Source organism: Trypanosoma melophagium (genome assembly GCF_022059095.1).
Source record: "Trypanosoma melophagium isolate St. Kilda chromosome Unknown ctg30segment0, whole genome shotgun sequence".
Classification (NCBI taxonomy): Eukaryota; Euglenozoa; class Kinetoplastea; order Trypanosomatida; family Trypanosomatidae; genus Trypanosoma; species Trypanosoma melophagium.
Window position 1 is genome coordinate 417217 of NW_027125163.1, and position 18956 is coordinate 436172.

Genomic DNA, 18956 nt, shown 5'->3' on the forward strand with positions numbered 1-18956 from the left:
AATTCTCGGGTTTTTTTTAAATATTGCAGCCCCACTGCACGCACGACACCTAGTCTAAATGGCCTTTCCGACCTGCATTATGCACCGCAGCATCTCGCACCTCTTCTCGCTCGTGTCACGCCCCACTTCAGATCTCATCCGCTGCAACTCATCCTCCCGCACACGCCGCAGTCGTTCCTCCAGCTCCTCCGGTGCCACTCCAAGAGACGCCGCGTGTCTGTCCAGACCAACGGCATCTCCGTGAAAGTTCCTCCGCTGGTGGACGTGCCGTGCAGCCAAGTAGTCCAGGAGCCATTCCGTCAGAGACCCCGGGACCTCCCCAGCGCCACCAGTGCTACTACTAGTACCGCCACCACAGCAGCCACGCAGTGCCTCCCGGAAGGCCTCGCCGTACGCATAGCGGCCACAGTGGCGGGCAACCCGCTCCAGCGCCACGCGCTCACATTCCTGCTGCTCGTCAGCCCCCACCGCGGCCCACCGCCGCAGCGCCAGCGTTGCGTTCATCACGTCATTCTGCACAAGGTACGCCGTCACAAGGACACGGAGAAGCAACGACGAGGGCCCCAACTCCGCCCCCGGCAAACTACACTCAAAAGCCTCCGCCACGCGCAGGACATCCTCCGTCCTCCGCTGGCAGGCGTAGGTGAGCAACGCCTTCTCTGAAGCATGCATCTACCACAACTCAAGAAGTATCCCCCTAACCTAGCGAAGCAAGGAGCACCCAGCAACAGGGCACCAATGTGCGCAAAGAAGAGGAACACACATCTCGTCAAGAACACAGACTCGGCAAATCAAACTCCAACTACAAAAACATCATCAACAAAAGAAAAAAAAACGTAAAATCCCTTTCTTCCAGCAATAAAAACTTTCACATAACAGCACATTCACTTTCTACTCCCTTAACCATAGTGTTTCATGCGGTGGCATCATAAAAGGGAGTCCATCCGGCAGAATACCCTTGGCATTCGAAGACTTCCCGATGCCGTCCCACAGGGCCTCAAACAACAGTTTGCCACCAGCCTCGTTAAAATGGAGGCCGTCAGAGAAGTAGTCACACCACGGACCCTTCGAGTACGGCATTGTATCCGCAGAGTCACCAAGAAACACCCAAAACAGATCAATAACAGTAACATCACCGTGCGCTTCCTCCTCTTCCGATCCCACTTGAATTACGGCATCGCGGTATTGTCGCACCGTTTCAAGACTGCGATCAGCTACAGTAGCTTCAGGTCGATACCCCTGTATCCGCTTGAGTCGCGCTTCCTCGTCAATGGGTGGAGGTGTAAGAAGAAAAATACCACCCACAGGAGCCGCATGTTCGCGCACCAAGTCGATGATCCTCTTCAGATTCCCTTTAAACTCTTGCAGTGGCACGTGCTGAGCAGTTACTGCAGCGTCGTTAGAACCCACCATCAGCGTAATAAACAGCGGGCGACCAAGTTGTGATGGTAACAGATGCTGTCGCCTTGTATCGTCTACCAGTATGTCCAGTATCCATCGTGAGTTGTATCCACTTAATCCACGATTCAAGACATCCGCACGACGAATATAGCAGTTGCTCAGGCGTGACACCCAGCCAGAGAAGTAGCCCTCCTGCGTTAGTGAGTCACCCAAGAGAATAATGTGCCGCATGCCTCCGTAGCTATTTTTGTCAATACAGGGAACGGGGCAAAGATGCAGAAAGAGAAAAAAGAGAGAGAGAGAGGAGGGGAATATGCAGAACATACAGAGAGAAGTACTGGGGAGTATTATTTCATAGAATAGGTGTTTTAGTGAGAATTATTCGCGTAGATATGAGAGTCCACTGCTCTATACAAACAGCACCACTACTTTGTTTTCCCCTTTGGAATTTAGCACTGAGATTCGAGAGAATGGCTTTTTGCAACGGTCCCGAGAGAATAATAATCATAATCATCATTTTTACTTTCGAGTGCAGCGGCAGAAATCTCCCACTGCATTTTCTTTATGCTTTTTTTGAAGTAAACAGATTGGACATAGTACATCATTTACAATGCACTCTCTTGGTAACTTCATGAGTCGCAAGTAAACCAAACGGGTCTCGTTGTGTATGTGATCATATTGTTCTGGTCTTATCAGCATGCAGATCTGAGCAAGAATATCGAAGTCCAACTCATCTTTATCAGTCGTGCGATTTATTAAATCTACTAGATCAAGAGCAATGGCAACCCAAGGTCTTTTATTCATCCAAGTTGTTGTTTTCACTTTATTTGATACTCCTGATGTAACATAAATTTCTAAGGTTACTAAAGACGCAATCGCGCAAATTGTACGAATAATTTCCGCTACATCTAGCACAGCACTGTGAACATCTTTATTCTCTAGTCCAGGTACACGTTCTCGCACACCGCACCGCATCTCTTTTGAGAGATCACATCCTCGCCAAGGGAGTTGAGCCTCCTGTGCGTGTTTAAGTGTATCTGTCATAGAACGAAGTAGAGAAAGTCCTTCCGTATGGGGTAGTTCGCCCTGTGCTAGACGATATACAATATTTAGCATAGCCTTAAGTATTAAACGAAGAGCCACATCTTGCTCCGCAGCGCAAGTGGTATTCAACAATGATGGTGAGTACCCGCAGCAATTACATGACTCACATATATGTGCAATATTCTGTATTTGTAAGAACGTACCGCATGAAGAACAAACACGAGGCCCAGGTAATAACGGTAATAGTAGCGCTGTTGGTAATGGTTCCATCTTGACTTCGTTAACGGTTGTTGTTATTGTTGCAAAGACTTTATCTTCAGAAACACTATCTGTAGATTCCATATTTCCGCTTCGTTTATCTCTCACTGTAGAAGGAGGTTCTCTATAACGCAGCGGATTCGACTGATAGCCACCAACAGCAGCCATATTGTGTGAGACACCACAATATTGACACACCAGTAATCCTAAACCTTCTCCACTTTGTAAATTCACACCCAAGCAATTATTCTGTAGGCATACCCAGAGTGAACAAGGAATATAAGGATGATGGGCAAAACATTTTGAACACATCACTTGTTCATCATTAGTATATAAAGTACCACAATGTGGACACGATGTGTAGATGGGTCTTCCTGAAGCAATATCATTTGAATCTTTTTCTACCGCTTGTATGGTGTCATGAGGTATAAGTTTTACACCACAACCATGACAAACAACACTCCATGCAGGATTTGTCACATTACAAGAACTACAATCACGTGTAAACCATGGAGTTTCTACTCGTGTCATCGGTTGTGGTTTTGATCCACCACATCCATGGCAGTGTGTGAGAAGCCACGGACTAAGCGTTCCACATTCAACACATCGCCAAAGTGTCTTTTTTCTCACTCCTGTACTCGCAACAACACTAAGCGTTCCACAAGTTGCACACCATGGGCGCAGTAAACCTAATGGGTTATGACGTTTACAAGTATTACAGTCAAAAGCTGTTTGCGTCAATGCCTGTTCCATCATTGGTTGAACAGATCCACATTTTGAGCAGTAAAATAAGTGTTCTGCTTCATTTGTGTGATTACAACGATTACATCGCCATTTACGAAGAGGATAAACGGTACAGTCATCCCTAACCCGAAGTTCACCTTTTTCTCCAATATGTTGTTGTGTTTCAACACCACAGACTACGCATACAGAGGAATTTGTAGGAGAAAATCCTTTACATGAATGACATCGAAGTACAGCCATCTCTAATGAACCGCAATATTTGCATGTATGAGCTTGTTTTTTATTCCAATTTTGGCAGAGGTAACATTTCCACGGTGATCTTTCTTCCTCCGCAAAAAGTCTATATTTTAACGCACTTGATATAGCGGATAGTAACAATTTCTTATCGCACGAGGTTTGTTCTACATGATGTATAAGAGATTCCAGTGCATCTAGTGGCAATTCCTGCAGTGGAGCCAAAGAGATGGTAACACTTGTAACAGCAGGAACAATATGCTGTAATATAATAGTTACACCATCCTTGTAATTAACTCGAATAAAATGAAGAAGTGCAACGCGATAAATAGGCAATTCAGGATGTTTCCTCTGCAAAAAAGTCAACATATCAAGATTTAAAGACTTTATTTCATTACACCATTCAACAAGCTTCTTTACATATATTTCAACAGTTTCCAGTAAAAGACCATCCTTAACGTACAAAGCTACTGATGCACGTCGTTGTATTAAAGTATTCAATACCTCAAGAGATTCACGTCTTGTCATGTATTTATCCTCTTCATCATGTGTATTAATTCCACGAACAATAGCAGCAAATACTACGGCAGCAGGTACAGGAAATGCCCAAGTACGTGTCATCTCATATAAATGAAACAATCGTCCTACTACATCTTTTGACTCACTAAGGCATTTACGTGATGCCCCTTCTACGGCTTCTAACATCATACAACGAATATAGTATGGGAGTCCAGCCGAAAAATGTTGTCTTGTACTTTCTAGAAATTGTGTAAATACGGTAACAGCTTCTGCATGTTTACCAAGCATTACCAGTGCTTTTCCTCCCTCCCATGAAGTTGCCAACGCTGGACAGCAGATAAGAAGTTTATGCACCGCCTCATATGCCCCTTTACGTAGAAGTATCTTGAAAGAGAGTCGCAAACCTTCATGCAAACGACGTTCAATCCCAGAACGTGCCCCACGGTGTAATCCTATAATATCACGATCTTCTCCCTTCTTTGGTGTGGTTTGTGTGAGAACATCAAGGTGTGACATACATCGTGTTTGGATTAACGATGTGATGCGTACGGTTTCATCATCCACGTCTACCGCAGACTCGCCAATGTGTCCAAGTGTCATTAGTGTATATGCATCCAGTAAAAGTACTTCACGGTACACCAGAGGACCACACGGGGCTCGAATCGTTGATGGATCTTCACTTGGTGTTGTACCCCACGGAGCTGTGATAGCACTATGCAATTCCAGTACTGGACACACACGACTGTGACGACGAAAGGAAGAAATAATACGTCGAAGTGAAAGAATAGCCCCTACACGTATACGTTCTTTAATTGACTTGTTGGAAAGTACATAATGGGCATAACGAATCATCTCATAGAGAAGCAGACGCCAAAACGGAGTAAAACAACTTTTTTGTTTAAGTTCTTCACTTATAGAAACAGATTGAAGCAATAAAGAAAGCTGGGTCTCTTTTTCTTCTTCTTTATTGTATTTATTTTCCGATGTATTTAAAAATGAGTTTGTTTTTGCACTGCAGACAGCTATTGTTGCAGCTTCAAGTAATTGGGGTTCAGGTCTCGGTACCGCTATAGCACGCCAAGACAGTAACCACAAAATCCCACCATGAAACTTTTGAGTTTGTAACTCCTGTAAAATCTTACGCAAAGGATAACTTTTTTTGTTTCCTTTTTTTTTTTCTTCTGCTTCTTTGTCTAGACGACGTGCCAGTGGTAATAGTAATGCTATACTCATGACATCATCTGGAGAAATACAATCGGCTACTAATGTTGTGGCACATTCCCAGACCTCTTTTAGTGTCCATGGCCATTGACGATTCTCCACTACAGTGTTCAAAATAGAGAGTATAAACTCTCTCTGTATATGTCTCACTAATTCCATTGCCTCCTCGTGAGGGGTACCATCATCACCTTGTAAAGAAGGAGAACTTAGAATAGAATGTAATAATGCAGTAAAGTTTTGAGCATTTATTCTACTTGCCACAATGGCTTCACATACGACACCTTCGCGCCAAAGTTGGCGAAGTAAAGAAGAACGATAAATCCAAAAAGCTAATGAAGGCGGTGTATTAGATGAGGAGGAACCTCTATGCTTACCTAACCGCTCCAGTTCAGAAAAAATCAACGATGCCACGTGGGGTGCTCCAGTACTGTACTCTAATGGAACTGCGCGGTGTACATTTCCTATGAGTTTCTTCCGTACATATGGTGTCTTTAGCATTCATTCCTATTTTGTTTGTCTTTTTTTTTGTGTGTTAATGTTGTAGCATTAACAAAAAGAAATACAAAATGAATATATATATATATAAACCAAAGAAAGATTCAGAAAGAGTAAGGAAGAAAAAAACAATAATACTTATTTTCTCTTTTTTGTAAACCACAGAAAATACAGGAGAATTAAAAAAAGGTATAAACACTATAAAATAAAGGGAAGGAATCCATATAATAGGATATTTAGTCTCTTTAGATGCAAGAACATAATGTTCGAGAAGGAAATATGATAATACAATGTCCTTCTTATGCAATCTTGCTCCTCTCAAAAGATGCAGTATTAAGTGCCTCTACAACATCTTGTACACGCACTGCTCGGTTATTTGTCACACGAAGACGCTCAACAGGTTCAAAGTACGGTATAAGTATCTCCTGTCGTAACAAATTCAACGTTCTTTGTAAAACCTCTATGCGCATCTCTGATGATAATGCAGATGCCTCTGGTATCGATGATGATGAATGAAGTTTCGTGTTTTGGTGATCCATAGTTTACAACTAGATACGGATTCTCAATCTCATGGAGTAACTAAAATATAAAGTAAGAAAAGAAAAAAAAAAAAAAAAAAAAAAAAAAAAAAATAATAATAATAATAATAATAATAATAATAATAATAATAATAATAATAATAATAATAATAATAATAGTCTACCATTTCAAAAGGGTGATATCCACATACCTGGAGAAAAGTTCACATTGGAAATGATGAAACCCAAGAAAGAAAGAAAGAAAGAAAAAGCAGCAACACACACAGCGCAACGTAATGAACAGAAAATAAATAATAGTAATAATGCGCAACATCATAGTCCATAAGTACAGACTGCGCAGAGAATTCATTTAAGTATCCAAAATTACGAAGACTTCAACAGTTGGCTCAGTATGACCCCTAAGCTCATATCACTCTCTACTGCATCTGTGGCAATATTGGGGTATCCCATCACCTTTGCAAGCACTGCCACATCCTGCAAAAATAGCTGTATTGCTGCTAACATTAAAGGTCGATCAGCGGCCCTTGTACAATATAATGGAAGTTTCACATCATTTATTCCAGTACATGGTGTCACCACTGCAGATGCAGGAAGTCCTGGTTTTGTTAACACACAAGAACGTGTGCCACAGACTAGCAATGGATGAGGGAGTACACAACCGTAAATAGCAGCTGCAGTAATAACGAGATGTGCGGCATAGCCTAGTGCGAGAGCCCATTCTTCCATTAAATCACCTGTCATAACTGTATCTTTACCTTTCATTGGTAGAGAATGTCCACAGATAGTGTCTGCCATACCTGAAGTACCTATCTGTATAGGGAAAAGTGCCCGTAGTTCTCCTATCCGTAGTTTTCTAGCACTACCAAGCTCTGCCCGACGAGAGGCAAGTAAAACTTCTTCTTCTTCTGACTTCTTTTCCATCTTTTCTTTTAACTGCTCTGCGCTAATAATACCTTCTTGTAGATGATCCAATTGTAATCTTTCTGATATCAGAGTTTCGTGTTCTTTCTTGTATCGCTCATGTAATTCATGTATTTTCTCACTCTGTTGATTTAAACGCCTACGGGCCTTGGCGAGACGCACTTCTAGTATTGCGTGTTGTGCACCAACAGCTGCCTCGTTTCGACGTGTATCTGCAATAGCATCAATCATCTGCTCTTGCTCTTCTCTGTGTGCTGCCGCTATATTAGCAAGATAGACCCAAGCCAATGAAGCAGTCGCATATGCCTTGAGGTCCCCTACTGTAATATTCTCCGCAGAAGAAAATAAACCCCTGTTTTGTTGTTGTTGTTGTTGCCGCATCGCATTTGCAAATCCCTCTACAAGCATTGCGGCAGTGAGAGTGGAATTGTTAGAGATGTTACTAGTGTTTACGTCATAAAGGTATGGTCTGCTGGTAACTTCAATCACAGCGCCACCCTCATCTAACTGCACCCCTTGATGCATTGGAAAGAAAACACCGTCAATGCAACGAAGTAATACTACAAACGAATTTGCTCCATTATCCACGTGATAAGGCAGACTCGGGAGTGAGTCAGCTTTTGTAATGGAAGGTGCTACGTATTGAACATGAGATGTCTGGATTAGCATCGCGTAAAGCAGAAAATCAGTCTCTGGATCTGGCAGCGCCTCTTCTGGGTGTGTAGTGCAGTAGTAAAGCGAAAATACAAATCGTGTAAGGTCTTGACACTGTCGCCTAGTATCTTCTGGAATGTGATTCCACACTGGGTGTTGTGTATCACGGCAAACCTCACTCATATATATACGGGAGTCCTCCTTAGCCTCCAATTTGTTGCTATTTCCGTTACCATTATTGCTGACATGATTGTTTTCACTGCTGCCGATCCAACTAATATTCGGTGGTTTACTCAGAATAAAATAGGATGATACACATCGTTGTCTTGTAGTGGTTTGACAAGCTGTTCGTGACACAGAGTTACGCCCTGCTCCACTACTTTCTGCTATTAACTGATGGGGAGTTATCCCCCGTTCACCCACGTCTCCGAGATTCTTGCGGTCACCATCATTATCGTCATCGCAATCATCGACGTCTGTCTCAGTTGCGTGTAATGGCAAATTGCGGGCGTATATGTGAAGAATATGACGAAAGCATCGAAACTCAGCTGGCAACACCGTAGAAGACATCAGATAGAAAGAAGGAGAAAAAAAAAGAGAGATTGAGTGAGAAAAGTGGGTAGAAAGGAAGGGAAGAAGGGAAGGTTTTCTTATGATGCGACAGGTAGGGCAACTAAAGAGTCGTCGAGCAATGGAATGAACGGAGTAGAGAGGAGCAACAGGAAGAAAAAGAGGCTAAACTAGTAAAAGAAAAAAAAGAAGAGAGTTCAAGAGAATCCAGTACTGATAAGAAGAAATAACAAGACTCTCTTTTACTTTTCTTCTTCTTTTATTATACCTCCTTTTTTTTCTTCTTCTTTCTGTCCGTCCAAGTCTGTCTTCCCTTATTTATTTCAGAGTGTAATTTCCACCCCTTTCCCTCGTTTTTCACTTCGTGGCAAAAAGAGATACAAAGAGAAAGAAAAAAAAGAAAAAAAGAAAAAAAAAGAACTCAACATCAGAGAGACAGACAGACGTCACTGAAAGTGCAAAAACATAAGGATCATGAAATTTTTCAAGGGAAAAAAAACTAAATAAAAAAACAAAAGCAAAGGTAGAAAAAAAAAGGAAAGCAGAGGTGAAAGTAAAAAAAAAAAACAGGAGGATACATCTTAAAATTCCGTTGCGTCAATTCTCTATTATTATTGTTATTATTTCTATACTTTGTTTCTAGTTAATCGGTCATTCTCCTGTTTCTTATTTCTCCTTTTACCTCTCGCTTTCGTACTTTTTTCTCTTTCTCTTTCTTTCTTTTGTACTTTTTTTTCGTTTATACTTTTTCATCTTCACTGTAGCTTCTTTGAATTTCTTTTTCTCTCTTTTTTTTTGTCTTTTTCTTTTTCTTTTATTCACTGCTCTTGTTGTTGACCTCAGGCGCTATTTTTGTTGGGTCCACACGGTCAAAGCCCTCACAGATGCGTGCGCACATGACATGCGGTGTTGTTGGGTATGCACTGAGACACACCTGCTGTGTCACGTAATCTACCCCGTCGAGGTTGGCGTCCTCTGTGCATGCGATGCAAAAGAACGCCGCGACGTTCTTCACGCCTCCCTGCAGTGTGTCATCTACTGGCTGCCTGCTTGCCTCCTTTGCGATCTGCGTTGCCGTCCGCACGGGTGCGGTGGTGGCGTTTGTGATGCCCGTGACCTCCGCGCCGTGGGGAATGACGGGGGCGACGGAGCCAGGCAGCAGGCGGAGGAGAACCGTGCCGTCGCGGGCCCGCACCTCCCCGTCCCGCAGGAGTGCCGCGACGAGTCCTTTGAAGCGGCGGAATGTGCGGGGCGGGCGGAGGGCGGGGGCGACTTCGACCGTGCGGCCGCCGCGGGCAAAGAGACTGACGTACACCCGCAGCCGCCCCTGCTGGCCGAGGGTGGAGTCGAAGAGGGCGAGGAGGCACTGGTGCACAATGTCCGGCCGCACATCCGCGAGGGAGGCGTTCGCAATCGCCGTGCTGCCGGCCCGGTCATACGCATCCACGACGCCGTCCCGCCCGAGCAGCAGTCCGGCCTTCTCGAGAATCACCACCACATCCCGCGGGCCACGGGGGCTGGACGGCCGGAGGGGGCGGTACACACCGTCGGTGGTCGCAGGGGCGTCAGAGGCGTCTCTCGATCGCTTCACCGACCGCGGCAGACGATCACGCACATACGGCGGCATCTTGCACCCACCACAACGACACCACACGAGAAGAGAAGAGACGCCGCTACAGCGAAACCTACACACGCCAGGGGAACAGAAGAAGTAAAATAAAAAGTGCAAGGTAAGCGAGGGATAGGGATGGGAATAGGGATAGTATCAGAGGATATACAGACATACACAAGTACATGAGCAGAGAAAGAGAATTAAAATAAATAATAATAACAATAAGATTATTGTAACACAAGAAGTATTAAGCAAGTAGGAACACACAAAGCAAAAGTTGTGTGTTTCTCTTTTTTTTTTTTTTTTGAGAGCAAAAATAGATAAAAACAAATAGTTTGAATGGTTTAACACATTCTAAGAAGTGTATCTGTCTGGTGCTTTTTTTCCCCCTTTGCACTTCCACATTTCTCTTTATTTGTTTCATTCTTGTATGCATCTATACCTTTTTTCAACCCGTTTATTTTTTTTTTTCTTGTAAACGGAAAACTCTGTAACTCTTTCTAATCCACGTGAATAATTTCTGGACTCATCCCTGACGGGTCTTTCTCTTGAACTATTAATTCTGCTGTTAATTGAACCACTTCCTCGTTCTTGTGAATATTGTTATCATTATTGCTGCTGCAGATTGTGGGGTGTGCAATGTTTACAGCAGCAGAGACAAGTTGCTCTAGTCTTCCTAAGGCCTCCTCCTCTGATGGATGCAGTGTACGTCCAGTCTCCTGCCACTGCAGCAGTAACCGTAGCGTATCCTCACAACGCTGCAGTGAAGACAAGAAACGTCCTTCCTGATTATCTGTTCCACTCTGTGAAGAGATATCTTGTGGTGCAATATCAAATAACGAATCCAACGTTATACTGCTCTCTTCCTGACTGTAGTGTGAGACTAAACATTGCCATTCCTCTGCCTGTTGCTCCAGCAGTTCTTCGCAGATACGCATATTAACAGTAGAATCAGAATCTGCGGCAGCGGAAACTGTTGGTTCCTGCAGCAAAGTCATGAGAGCAGAGGAGACTGACTCAGAAAGGTGCAATTTAGATAATGGAACAGCGGTATTACGCTCTGCAAACTGGCGAAGACAGACTGCCGCATGGTAATGTTGCATCCCTTCTCTCTCTTCATATTGCCCATTATTTATTTCTGTATTAAAACTTATGTCGATGAGACGACGCAAACATGCCAGAAAGGTTGAGTCTTCAGAAAAAACAGATCCCATAAGCGCAATAAGTTCTGACGCCACAAAACGTGCACAAACGTAAAGCTTTCTAGAAGATTCTGTAGAAACATTTTCTACTACGGTTTGAAGAACTCTTGTAACGACCAGTAAAGCAGCCGTAATACTTCCAGATGAAGTAGATCGTTCTACAATACTTCTAATCTTCCCAGGTATAGATATGATGATTGCTTGGAAACGTTCATGAATACTATTCTCTGGAGTAGTGGAAAAACGTTGCCATTCTACTAAAATAGATTTAAGTTCCTCTTGAAAAATCATAATTTCAGAATCTACATTACTTGTACCTACTACTGTTTCACCCATTGTCATCTCCTCATTCCACCATTGATAAGTACGTGTGTGGCAGTACAAACAATCAGCCATACCGCAAAAGGAAAAATGTCTCACTGATGATGATGATGAAAAAGTCCCCATTGTAGTAGTTTTTCCTTCTTGTATATTTATTCCAGCCAAGTCTTTTGGTGAACGTGCAAGTAGTCTGCATATCTCTGCCAACAAAACTGCTAAAGCATTAATAAAACGGCGCAAACAAGTAATTCTACTGTTAGAACTCGTAGAGGGAAGCTCTCGCAGAGCTCGGAGTTGATCTTCCCCAAGCATCAATAACTCAACCGCTAAAGATTCCCGGTCTGTATCAGATAAGTGATTCAAAACAGACCCCCATACCAAAAGTACACGGGCAGCACTAGCATCATTTGGAACAAGAAGGGCTGCTAAAAGTAAAGGAAAAACTCGAAAACGCAATAAAAGGCTTTGATTAGATGTACCTTCTCCATTCCAATAATTTTCACCTTGTGTAGTATCAATACTCCTGCATGCAAGGCGTTGCATCAACAAGAGCAGTTGCATATCAAGACCTACCTCTCCTGTGAATTCAGTAATATCATTTTTACCATAATCTGTAGAAAACACACTATGTGGAAGACTCTTCGCATGTTCCAAGACCCGTCGATATAGAATTACTCCAGGTTCATCATCACATACACTTGCCAATGAAGTCCCCGCCGCCGCTGTTGCTGCTGTAGCTGTTGGTGATTTTATTATTGCTGTTGTAGTTGTTGTTGTTGTTGCTGCTGCTGCTGTCAATTCTCCCTCATCAGCATCAAAGAGAACCAGTCGCATATGTGGTAACCACAGGAGGGCTGCGCCTAAGAGCATCTCAACATACGCCGCATCAGAGATTAAATGTGGTGAACGCGTTACGGCTAACATGGCTGCAAGTGCCGCAATTGAAGATCCAGCGGCAACAGACCCCTTCGTCAATGCTGCTGTTGCCTCTGTTGGTGGGGCTGCAAGACAGTGAATTAGTAACTGTAGTTGTTCTTCAGCTAACAATAGCTGGTGATTTTTACATGCTGATCCCATTGCCTCAAGAATAGCTAAGAGACGCAAACTTATTATTTGATGTAATTGTCGGGCTGCTTCCGTACGTTCACTTGTAGCTATTGTCAAGCAAACAGTAGAGTGAAGTTCTACAATCATTGTTACTAATTTGACGTCTCGGACCGCATAAGATGGATGTGCTCGTGTTGCCGAAACGAGGTGAGAAGCGATAAAAGCTGCCAGTTTAATCTTTTTTCCCTCACTCCAATCATGAGAAAAAACGTGGTATTGTAATTGTGAGAACATGAAATGTAAAATTTTACTGTAAACGGAAGTACTAACAGTACTAAGTGAAGCAACTGAAAGTAAAAGTTTCCATGACGCGTTTAGCAATACGAGACTGTGTTCTGTTGTATTAGAGTCGCACAGAATCAGTAACTGTGGTAGTGCATGCTCTTCTTGCAATATGACAGACTCTGCAGTCACATCCTTTAGCATACTCGCCTCACCTGCTGTTGCTGCTATTCGAAGTGCATCAAGAGTATTACTTCCCGAGCTTTGCATCTGCGACATTTATTTGTTTCTTTTTTCTTCGTTTTTTTTTTTTTCCCCTCCTTCTTCTTAATATTATTTTTTTTATTTTCCTCTTTTTGATGTTTGTATGTGAGTGTGGGGGGAAAGGGAAAGAAAAGAGAGGGGTAGGGAAAGAGCAAGCCCTTCTGTGTACCCAAATATTGCCTATACGGGTAAAGGCTTCTTGTGCTTTCCCACAGCACACTAAAAAAAAAGAAACAAGTATTAGGAAGGGTGGAGGGAAAATTAAAAAATAAAAGAATTAGGGATCTGCAAAAGATAGAAATAGAGAGAGAGAGAGAGAGAGAATAGTGAAAGTAAAAAAAAAAAATGATACTTTTTTTTTATTACCATTTGGATGGTCTATTTCCTCTTTTTCTGTTTGTTTCTTTGTTTTTCTTGTCAATAAGTTAGAAATAAAAGAAAGAGATGGTATATAGGAGATTTAACTGATGGCAAGACCCCTCAACACTGTAGGAGATCGTGTTACGTATACTACAAACTCCTTATGAGTTACTTCCATAGACGATCCAAACAATTCTTCCACTACATTCAGTGAACAAAACATCGACAATTCTTCTTGTTGTTTTTGTTGGCCTTCCAATGAAGTACGAGACCCAAAAGTTTCCTTTAAACCCTCCACAACGGCACAAACCCCTTTTCGTTGAAGTGTAGAACTGTTAGATGGCATAGGACGTGGATAATTATTAACACTATGAAGCATATTAAAAACCAACTCTATCTTCTCATGTGGTGTTCCAAGGGACATAATTGATAACACTATGGCGAACTCATCAAAGGCAATAATGCCATCACGGTTTTGGTCAAACGTGGAAAAGAGCATCTCCTGCAGAATGGGACTTTTCACTCCAAGAAATGTGGCAGCGGCGCAAAAAAACTGGAAACTCAATACCCTGATGGGAAGAAACATCACTCATAGTTGACGATAAGGCGATAATATCTCGATAAAAACGGGAGTATAATTGCTGCAATTCTTCAGTTCGATAATGTGTTTCGTTAGCTAGCAGTACAGCTTCCTTTTGGTCAAGAGGCGGTACGTCATGTTTTGTGGATACGGAACTCCATTCAGACCCCATCCTAACCCACTATACGCACTTCCGAAAGAAAAATCAATTTAAATCAATTTAAAAACAACAAAACAAAAATAAATAAAGCAAAAGTTAAGTTAAAATGCAGCTCAAGTGAATATTAAATAAATAAACGAAAAAAAAAGAAGCGATCATCTCTATCCATCAGCAATAAAAAATAAAAAACGATTTAATAATAGGGAAATAAATTCAAGAAAAAATGAGGAAAAAAAGATATCTATGATTCTAGTGTGTCATATTAAAAAAAAGAAAGAAACCCCATCCCAATCTAACGGTTGTGGCAAATGATAGAATTTTCAAACATTGTGCATGCTTGCAGGATTCTACATATTTGACTTCGTCCATGAAAACACATCTATATACAGAGAGAAATATTAGCAACAGTGTGCCATACTGTTTCTTTTTCTTTTATTTCTTTATATTTGCATCTATAACAAAGTAAAATATATTTGTTTAATGTCTATATATATATATATATATATATATATATACGCCTACTGCCGTTGAAGCTGAAGCGTCATAGGGGGACTGGGAGGAACACGCACTGCTGTGCTCCTCACGGCCGTCTCACGTCTTTCTACACCCTCAGAGTTCAGAGGCACAAACATACGTGAGGAGCGAACAATATCGTCGCTAGTTGAGAGACTACGCAATACTTCCGAGGTATCTAAAACTCGATTTTTCTCTTCTTCCTCTTCTTCTTTTTCCTTTTCTTCTTCTTCCAGAAGATTTTTGGAAACGGTTTCTCGAGTGCCTCTTTTTGCATCAAATCGTTGCATCCACTGTAGCATATATTGAACCTGAGCGTGGAGTTGCACGTTGCGTTCTTCCAACCTTGATGTTGAATCACGATACTGTTGCCCGAGTGTCTGAAGTGAGATATCCAGTTCATCGCATCGTGCTTCTGCTCGTAGAGCTCGGTCTTGAGCATCGTGAAGTGATTTTTCAAGAAAATCTAACCGTGCTTGAAGCGTAACTTTATCTTTCTGTTCAGTTGAATCCCTCGTTTTGCTAGAAACATTCCGTACTGAAGTTGCCACTCCCACAGGAGATGATGCTTTTCTGGCTGAAGTTGGATTCACTCTGGAGCGTTGGGGAATAGACATTAATGTGGTACTGTTCATCTTACTCCCAATATCCGTGTTCAGCTTACTTCTTGTACTGTTTGTTCTAGTCATACTCTCACGCCATGGACGGCTACGGGCATCTGTGCTGGTCTCACGCTTTAAACGACGTGGTTCTGTTTGCGGTGTGCTCACAATAGGCTTTGCACGGGGTGTTGGACAGTTTTGATTCCACGCAGGACGTGTTGGTGTGATATCGCGATTAGGCTTTCCTGTAGAGGAAAACGCTGGACGCACCACACGTGTTCTTGGCGTTGTTGAAACAGTCGGTTGTGTGTGTGAATCGGATGACTTTGGGCGTGAAACTTTTGTCATTGTTTGTTGCAGTGGGGAAGTGTGAATGAAATCTTCCACTGTAACAGTGGCAGTGGTAAAAGCCGTAGGAGGGATAATACCAATATGATCGTTAGAAATAGTATCAGGAGCTGTATGGGTCTCACATATATCATGTCGGACTTGTTCAATGTGAACACTATCTATGGTAGCCTCCGTTCTTTCTAATGGATCTCTGTGAAAACTTGGACGTCGTGCCGAATTTACCTGTAACGGTTTATAGTGATCGCTCAGTGTGGAAACATGTGTTGGCTTTTCAAGTAAGTTACTTCGAAGCATGCTGGTGGTAGTGAAGGTGGATGGGGATGGCTCCAACGTGGGTACTTTAACAGCAGGGGGTGGAGAAACACGCGGAATTTTCTCTTGTACAATCATTTTAAGTTATTCTTTTTCTTTCTTTCTTTCTTTTTACTAATTTTTCAGTGAATCCAAAACCACGATTAATACTAACACTAATACTAATACTACTAATATTAGTAGTACAACCCCCTTCAAAGTCTTTGTTTTTTATTTGTATTAATGGCTAAAATGTGTCAAAAATAAAAGAATAAAATAAGTAAAAAAAATGGAAAAAAAAACACCAAAACTTTTTTTCTTTCTTTCCTTCTTTCTTTTATTCTTTTCAAGAATTAAGAAAGTAATTATCCTCCCCAGAAGAATCACAAAAAAATGGGAGTCCTTTCAGTTTAAGAAAGATAGTTTGTTCATTCAAGGGATAAAGTGAAGACAAGAAGAATATGTGGTGTGTGCATGCACATGTGTATGTGTAGGCATCGATAAGTACGATAGGATGAATAAAGGGATGAATCTCACTCCACACACAGATTAACAGTCCTCCGATTAATAATAATAATAATAATAATAATAATAATAATAATAATAATAATAATAATAATAATAATAATAATAATAATAATAATAATAATAATAATAATAATAATAATAATAATAATAAACCTATAACTGACGCTATATAACGATAATTTCCCTTTTCATATCTCCCTTCTTCCCTTGGCAGCCCTGAAAAACCACTGACAGTACCATTCCCTCCCTCCATTGGGTTTTCTTAATGACATGGCATGAAGCATAAAAAAGTTCAAAAGAAAAAAGAAAGAAAATCCAACAAGGTGAAAAAAGAGAAAAAGGAAAATACAAAAATGGAAAGATAAAACGTGAGGGAATATGAACTTTTTAAAGATGGTAAACCGCTATAAAAATATGTGTAGAGTCCATCCACAAGATATCAATATCATCCCTGGTATTATTCTCCCTTCAGTAACGACACTATTGTCATAATCCTCAATAACACAAGTATCTATCTATCTATATATATACTAAATTGCATTTCTTTCGAAGGGTTATTGCCTTTATTTTCATTTCAAAAAAAAAAACTCATCCTAAGAGTGAAGAACTTAGTAATATCAAATGCGATAAATAGATATTTTCCAATATTTCTATCACGTAAGACCGTAATTTATTGCAAGAACCTCTTTTTTTTTCTTCATTTTGCGTCTCTGTCCATGGTTTTATTGTTGCTCACCTAGGATTAAATACTTCTATGTAGTGGCACCAACAACACCAAAGTTATGAGATCGCAGGTAAAGTAAAACGTTATTTAGCGCCTCATACCATGCATCAGCTTTTTCACGCCTTTCTGTTGCCAACTGCAGCACACGTTTTGACGTTTCCACCAGTAAAACATAATAGGTTCGAGGGATACCATGATCATCTGGCTGCTGCAGTTCCCGAGAAGTTATCTGAAGAATTTTCTCAAGTTTCATAGTACCAGCAAAGGCAGTTTCATATGTTTCCTTGTGTGCCCAAAGGAGAACATGACTTTGTGTGCCCAGCCATACCCACCTCGGTGATACAGAGGTTCCTTTACCATTCCATTTATAGAACCAATCTCCAGAGGCCAAAATGGAAACACTTGTACGAAGATTCATAGTTGTTCTGGTACCTGGTAACCCAACCGCGTCATTATTTGGATTCATAGAAGCATTACGTTCTAGATTAGAATGCGGAGAAGCTTGAGGAAGCAGAGGTTCAGGTAGTTGACGGCCATATGGGGAACCAAGAGAATCTTCTCTCCCTGTATAGATCACTGATCCTGCAGCTTGTTTGTTCCGATCATCAGGAAATTTGTGCAAAAACCCATTTCCCTCATTTTGATTTGATCTCCCAAATGATGACTGGTATCCACCCATGGAACCATTTCTCGCATTATTTTGTGATGGTCCACCAAAGAGTCCGTGAGAACTCATTCCAGAATTATAATCACTGCGAGATTTATCGCGACGTTCGTACGGTCGTGAACTCTTGTCTCTCTTGCTGGGTAGTGTATAATTACTCCGTGATGGTGTTCTTCTTCCACTCCTACGTAAACTGCCTTCACGTCCCCGTGATGGGGAAAAAACAGAATTCTCAGAGGAATTATACTTTAGTAATGGCACAGTTCGTCGAGGTGACATGCTGGCGGAAAAAGTATGATTGCTTCTTCCACTGTAGCTATTTCTACCAGCTAAATTAGGGGATTTTCTAGATGGACGTGGAGCAGAACTTGAGGTATATGTATCCCTGCGACGATCCCTTCCCAAGTTTCCAAACCTGCGATCATCATATTGAGAAGGACGACGATTAGCGGATGAAGTATTACCTGAAAAGCGATTGCGATTTTCTGTACCTGGGTAATCACAACGATTTCCATTTCCCATCTTTCTTACGCCATCGTTAAAACTTCCCTCCGCGGCGTCTTGAGTTTCCTGTTGATGATGCACAGGCCGTGCGGCTTCATCTGCCATGGTGTAATCCGACATTCTCCGTGGAATGGGACTTAAATCAGACTTCATTAGGGATGCATCCACCTTTTCTGGTAATTCTAACTCTTGCGTTTGTGTGGCGGTGGAAGTCCCACGGCGATTGGCGTGTGTGGCGAGCACCCCACGTCTGCGGCGGTTCTCCAGAATCCGCTCCAAGTGAGCTCGATGAAGTGAATCCATACTTTATCAATTTGCTTTATATCCACAGTAAGGTGGTTGGTTGTTGTT

General features: G+C 41.8%; 10 protein-coding genes across 10 annotated transcripts; all 10 read right to left on the reverse strand.

Annotated features, from left to right (window-relative positions):
• Nucleotides 1-54: 54 nt before the first annotated feature.
• Nucleotides 55-672, reverse strand: LSM04_007949 (uncharacterized protein; the record flags this gene model as incomplete). The annotated part of the gene is made up of 1 exon (XM_067333762.1): nucleotides 55-672. One exon carries the CDS (start codon nucleotides 670-672, stop codon nucleotides 55-57), a length of 618 nt encoding a protein of 205 aa, XP_067189524.1.
• Nucleotides 673-891: 219 nt separating this feature from the next.
• Nucleotides 892-1632, reverse strand: LSM04_006899 (SGNH hydrolase-type esterase domain; the record flags this gene model as incomplete). The annotated part of the gene is made up of 1 exon (XM_067333763.1): nucleotides 892-1632. The coding sequence occupies one exon, from the start codon at nucleotides 1630-1632 to the stop codon at nucleotides 892-894; it is 741 nt and encodes a 246-aa protein (XP_067189507.1).
• Nucleotides 1633-1920: 288 nt separating this feature from the next.
• LSM04_001048 (uncharacterized protein) lies at nucleotides 1921-5919 on the reverse strand (the record flags this gene model as incomplete). The annotated part of the gene is made up of 1 exon (XM_067333764.1): nucleotides 1921-5919. The coding sequence occupies one exon, from the start codon at nucleotides 5917-5919 to the stop codon at nucleotides 1921-1923; it is 3999 nt and encodes a 1332-aa protein (XP_067189391.1).
• Nucleotides 5920-6215: 296 nt separating this feature from the next.
• On the reverse strand, nucleotides 6216-6455 carry LSM04_009680 (uncharacterized protein; the record flags this gene model as incomplete). The annotated part of the gene is made up of 1 exon (XM_067333765.1): nucleotides 6216-6455. The coding sequence occupies one exon, from the start codon at nucleotides 6453-6455 to the stop codon at nucleotides 6216-6218; it is 240 nt and encodes a 79-aa protein (XP_067189553.1).
• Nucleotides 6456-6818: 363 nt separating this feature from the next.
• On the reverse strand, nucleotides 6819-8600 carry LSM04_004580 (UV radiation resistance protein/autophagy-related protein 14; the record flags this gene model as incomplete). The annotated part of the gene is made up of 1 exon (XM_067333766.1): nucleotides 6819-8600. The coding sequence occupies one exon, from the start codon at nucleotides 8598-8600 to the stop codon at nucleotides 6819-6821; it is 1782 nt and encodes a 593-aa protein (XP_067189465.1).
• An 814-nt stretch (nucleotides 8601-9414) lies between these two features.
• LSM04_002367 (Ribosomal biogenesis) lies at nucleotides 9415-10227 on the reverse strand (the record flags this gene model as incomplete). The annotated part of the gene is made up of 1 exon (XM_067333767.1): nucleotides 9415-10227. The coding sequence occupies one exon, from the start codon at nucleotides 10225-10227 to the stop codon at nucleotides 9415-9417; it is 813 nt and encodes a 270-aa protein (XP_067189411.1).
• Nucleotides 10228-10712: 485 nt separating this feature from the next.
• LSM04_000484 (uncharacterized protein) lies at nucleotides 10713-13343 on the reverse strand (the record flags this gene model as incomplete). Its single annotated transcript, XM_067333768.1, has 1 exon — nucleotides 10713-13343. One exon carries the CDS (start codon nucleotides 13341-13343, stop codon nucleotides 10713-10715), a length of 2631 nt encoding a protein of 876 aa, XP_067189380.1.
• A 445-nt stretch (nucleotides 13344-13788) lies between these two features.
• LSM04_004247 (uncharacterized protein) lies at nucleotides 13789-14440 on the reverse strand (the record flags this gene model as incomplete). Its single annotated transcript, XM_067333769.1, has 2 exons — nucleotides 13789-14276; nucleotides 14317-14440. The coding sequence occupies 2 exons, from the start codon at nucleotides 14438-14440 to the stop codon at nucleotides 13789-13791; spliced, it is 612 nt and encodes a 203-aa protein (XP_067189456.1).
• Nucleotides 14441-14946: 506 nt separating this feature from the next.
• LSM04_009552 (uncharacterized protein) lies at nucleotides 14947-16284 on the reverse strand (the record flags this gene model as incomplete). Its single annotated transcript, XM_067333770.1, has 1 exon — nucleotides 14947-16284. The coding sequence occupies one exon, from the start codon at nucleotides 16282-16284 to the stop codon at nucleotides 14947-14949; it is 1338 nt and encodes a 445-aa protein (XP_067189550.1).
• A 1181-nt stretch (nucleotides 16285-17465) lies between these two features.
• On the reverse strand, nucleotides 17466-18908 carry LSM04_008566 (Pleckstrin homology domain; the record flags this gene model as incomplete). Its single annotated transcript, XM_067333771.1, has 1 exon — nucleotides 17466-18908. One exon carries the CDS (start codon nucleotides 18906-18908, stop codon nucleotides 17466-17468), a length of 1443 nt encoding a protein of 480 aa, XP_067189534.1.
• Nucleotides 18909-18956: the final 48 nt, after the last annotated feature.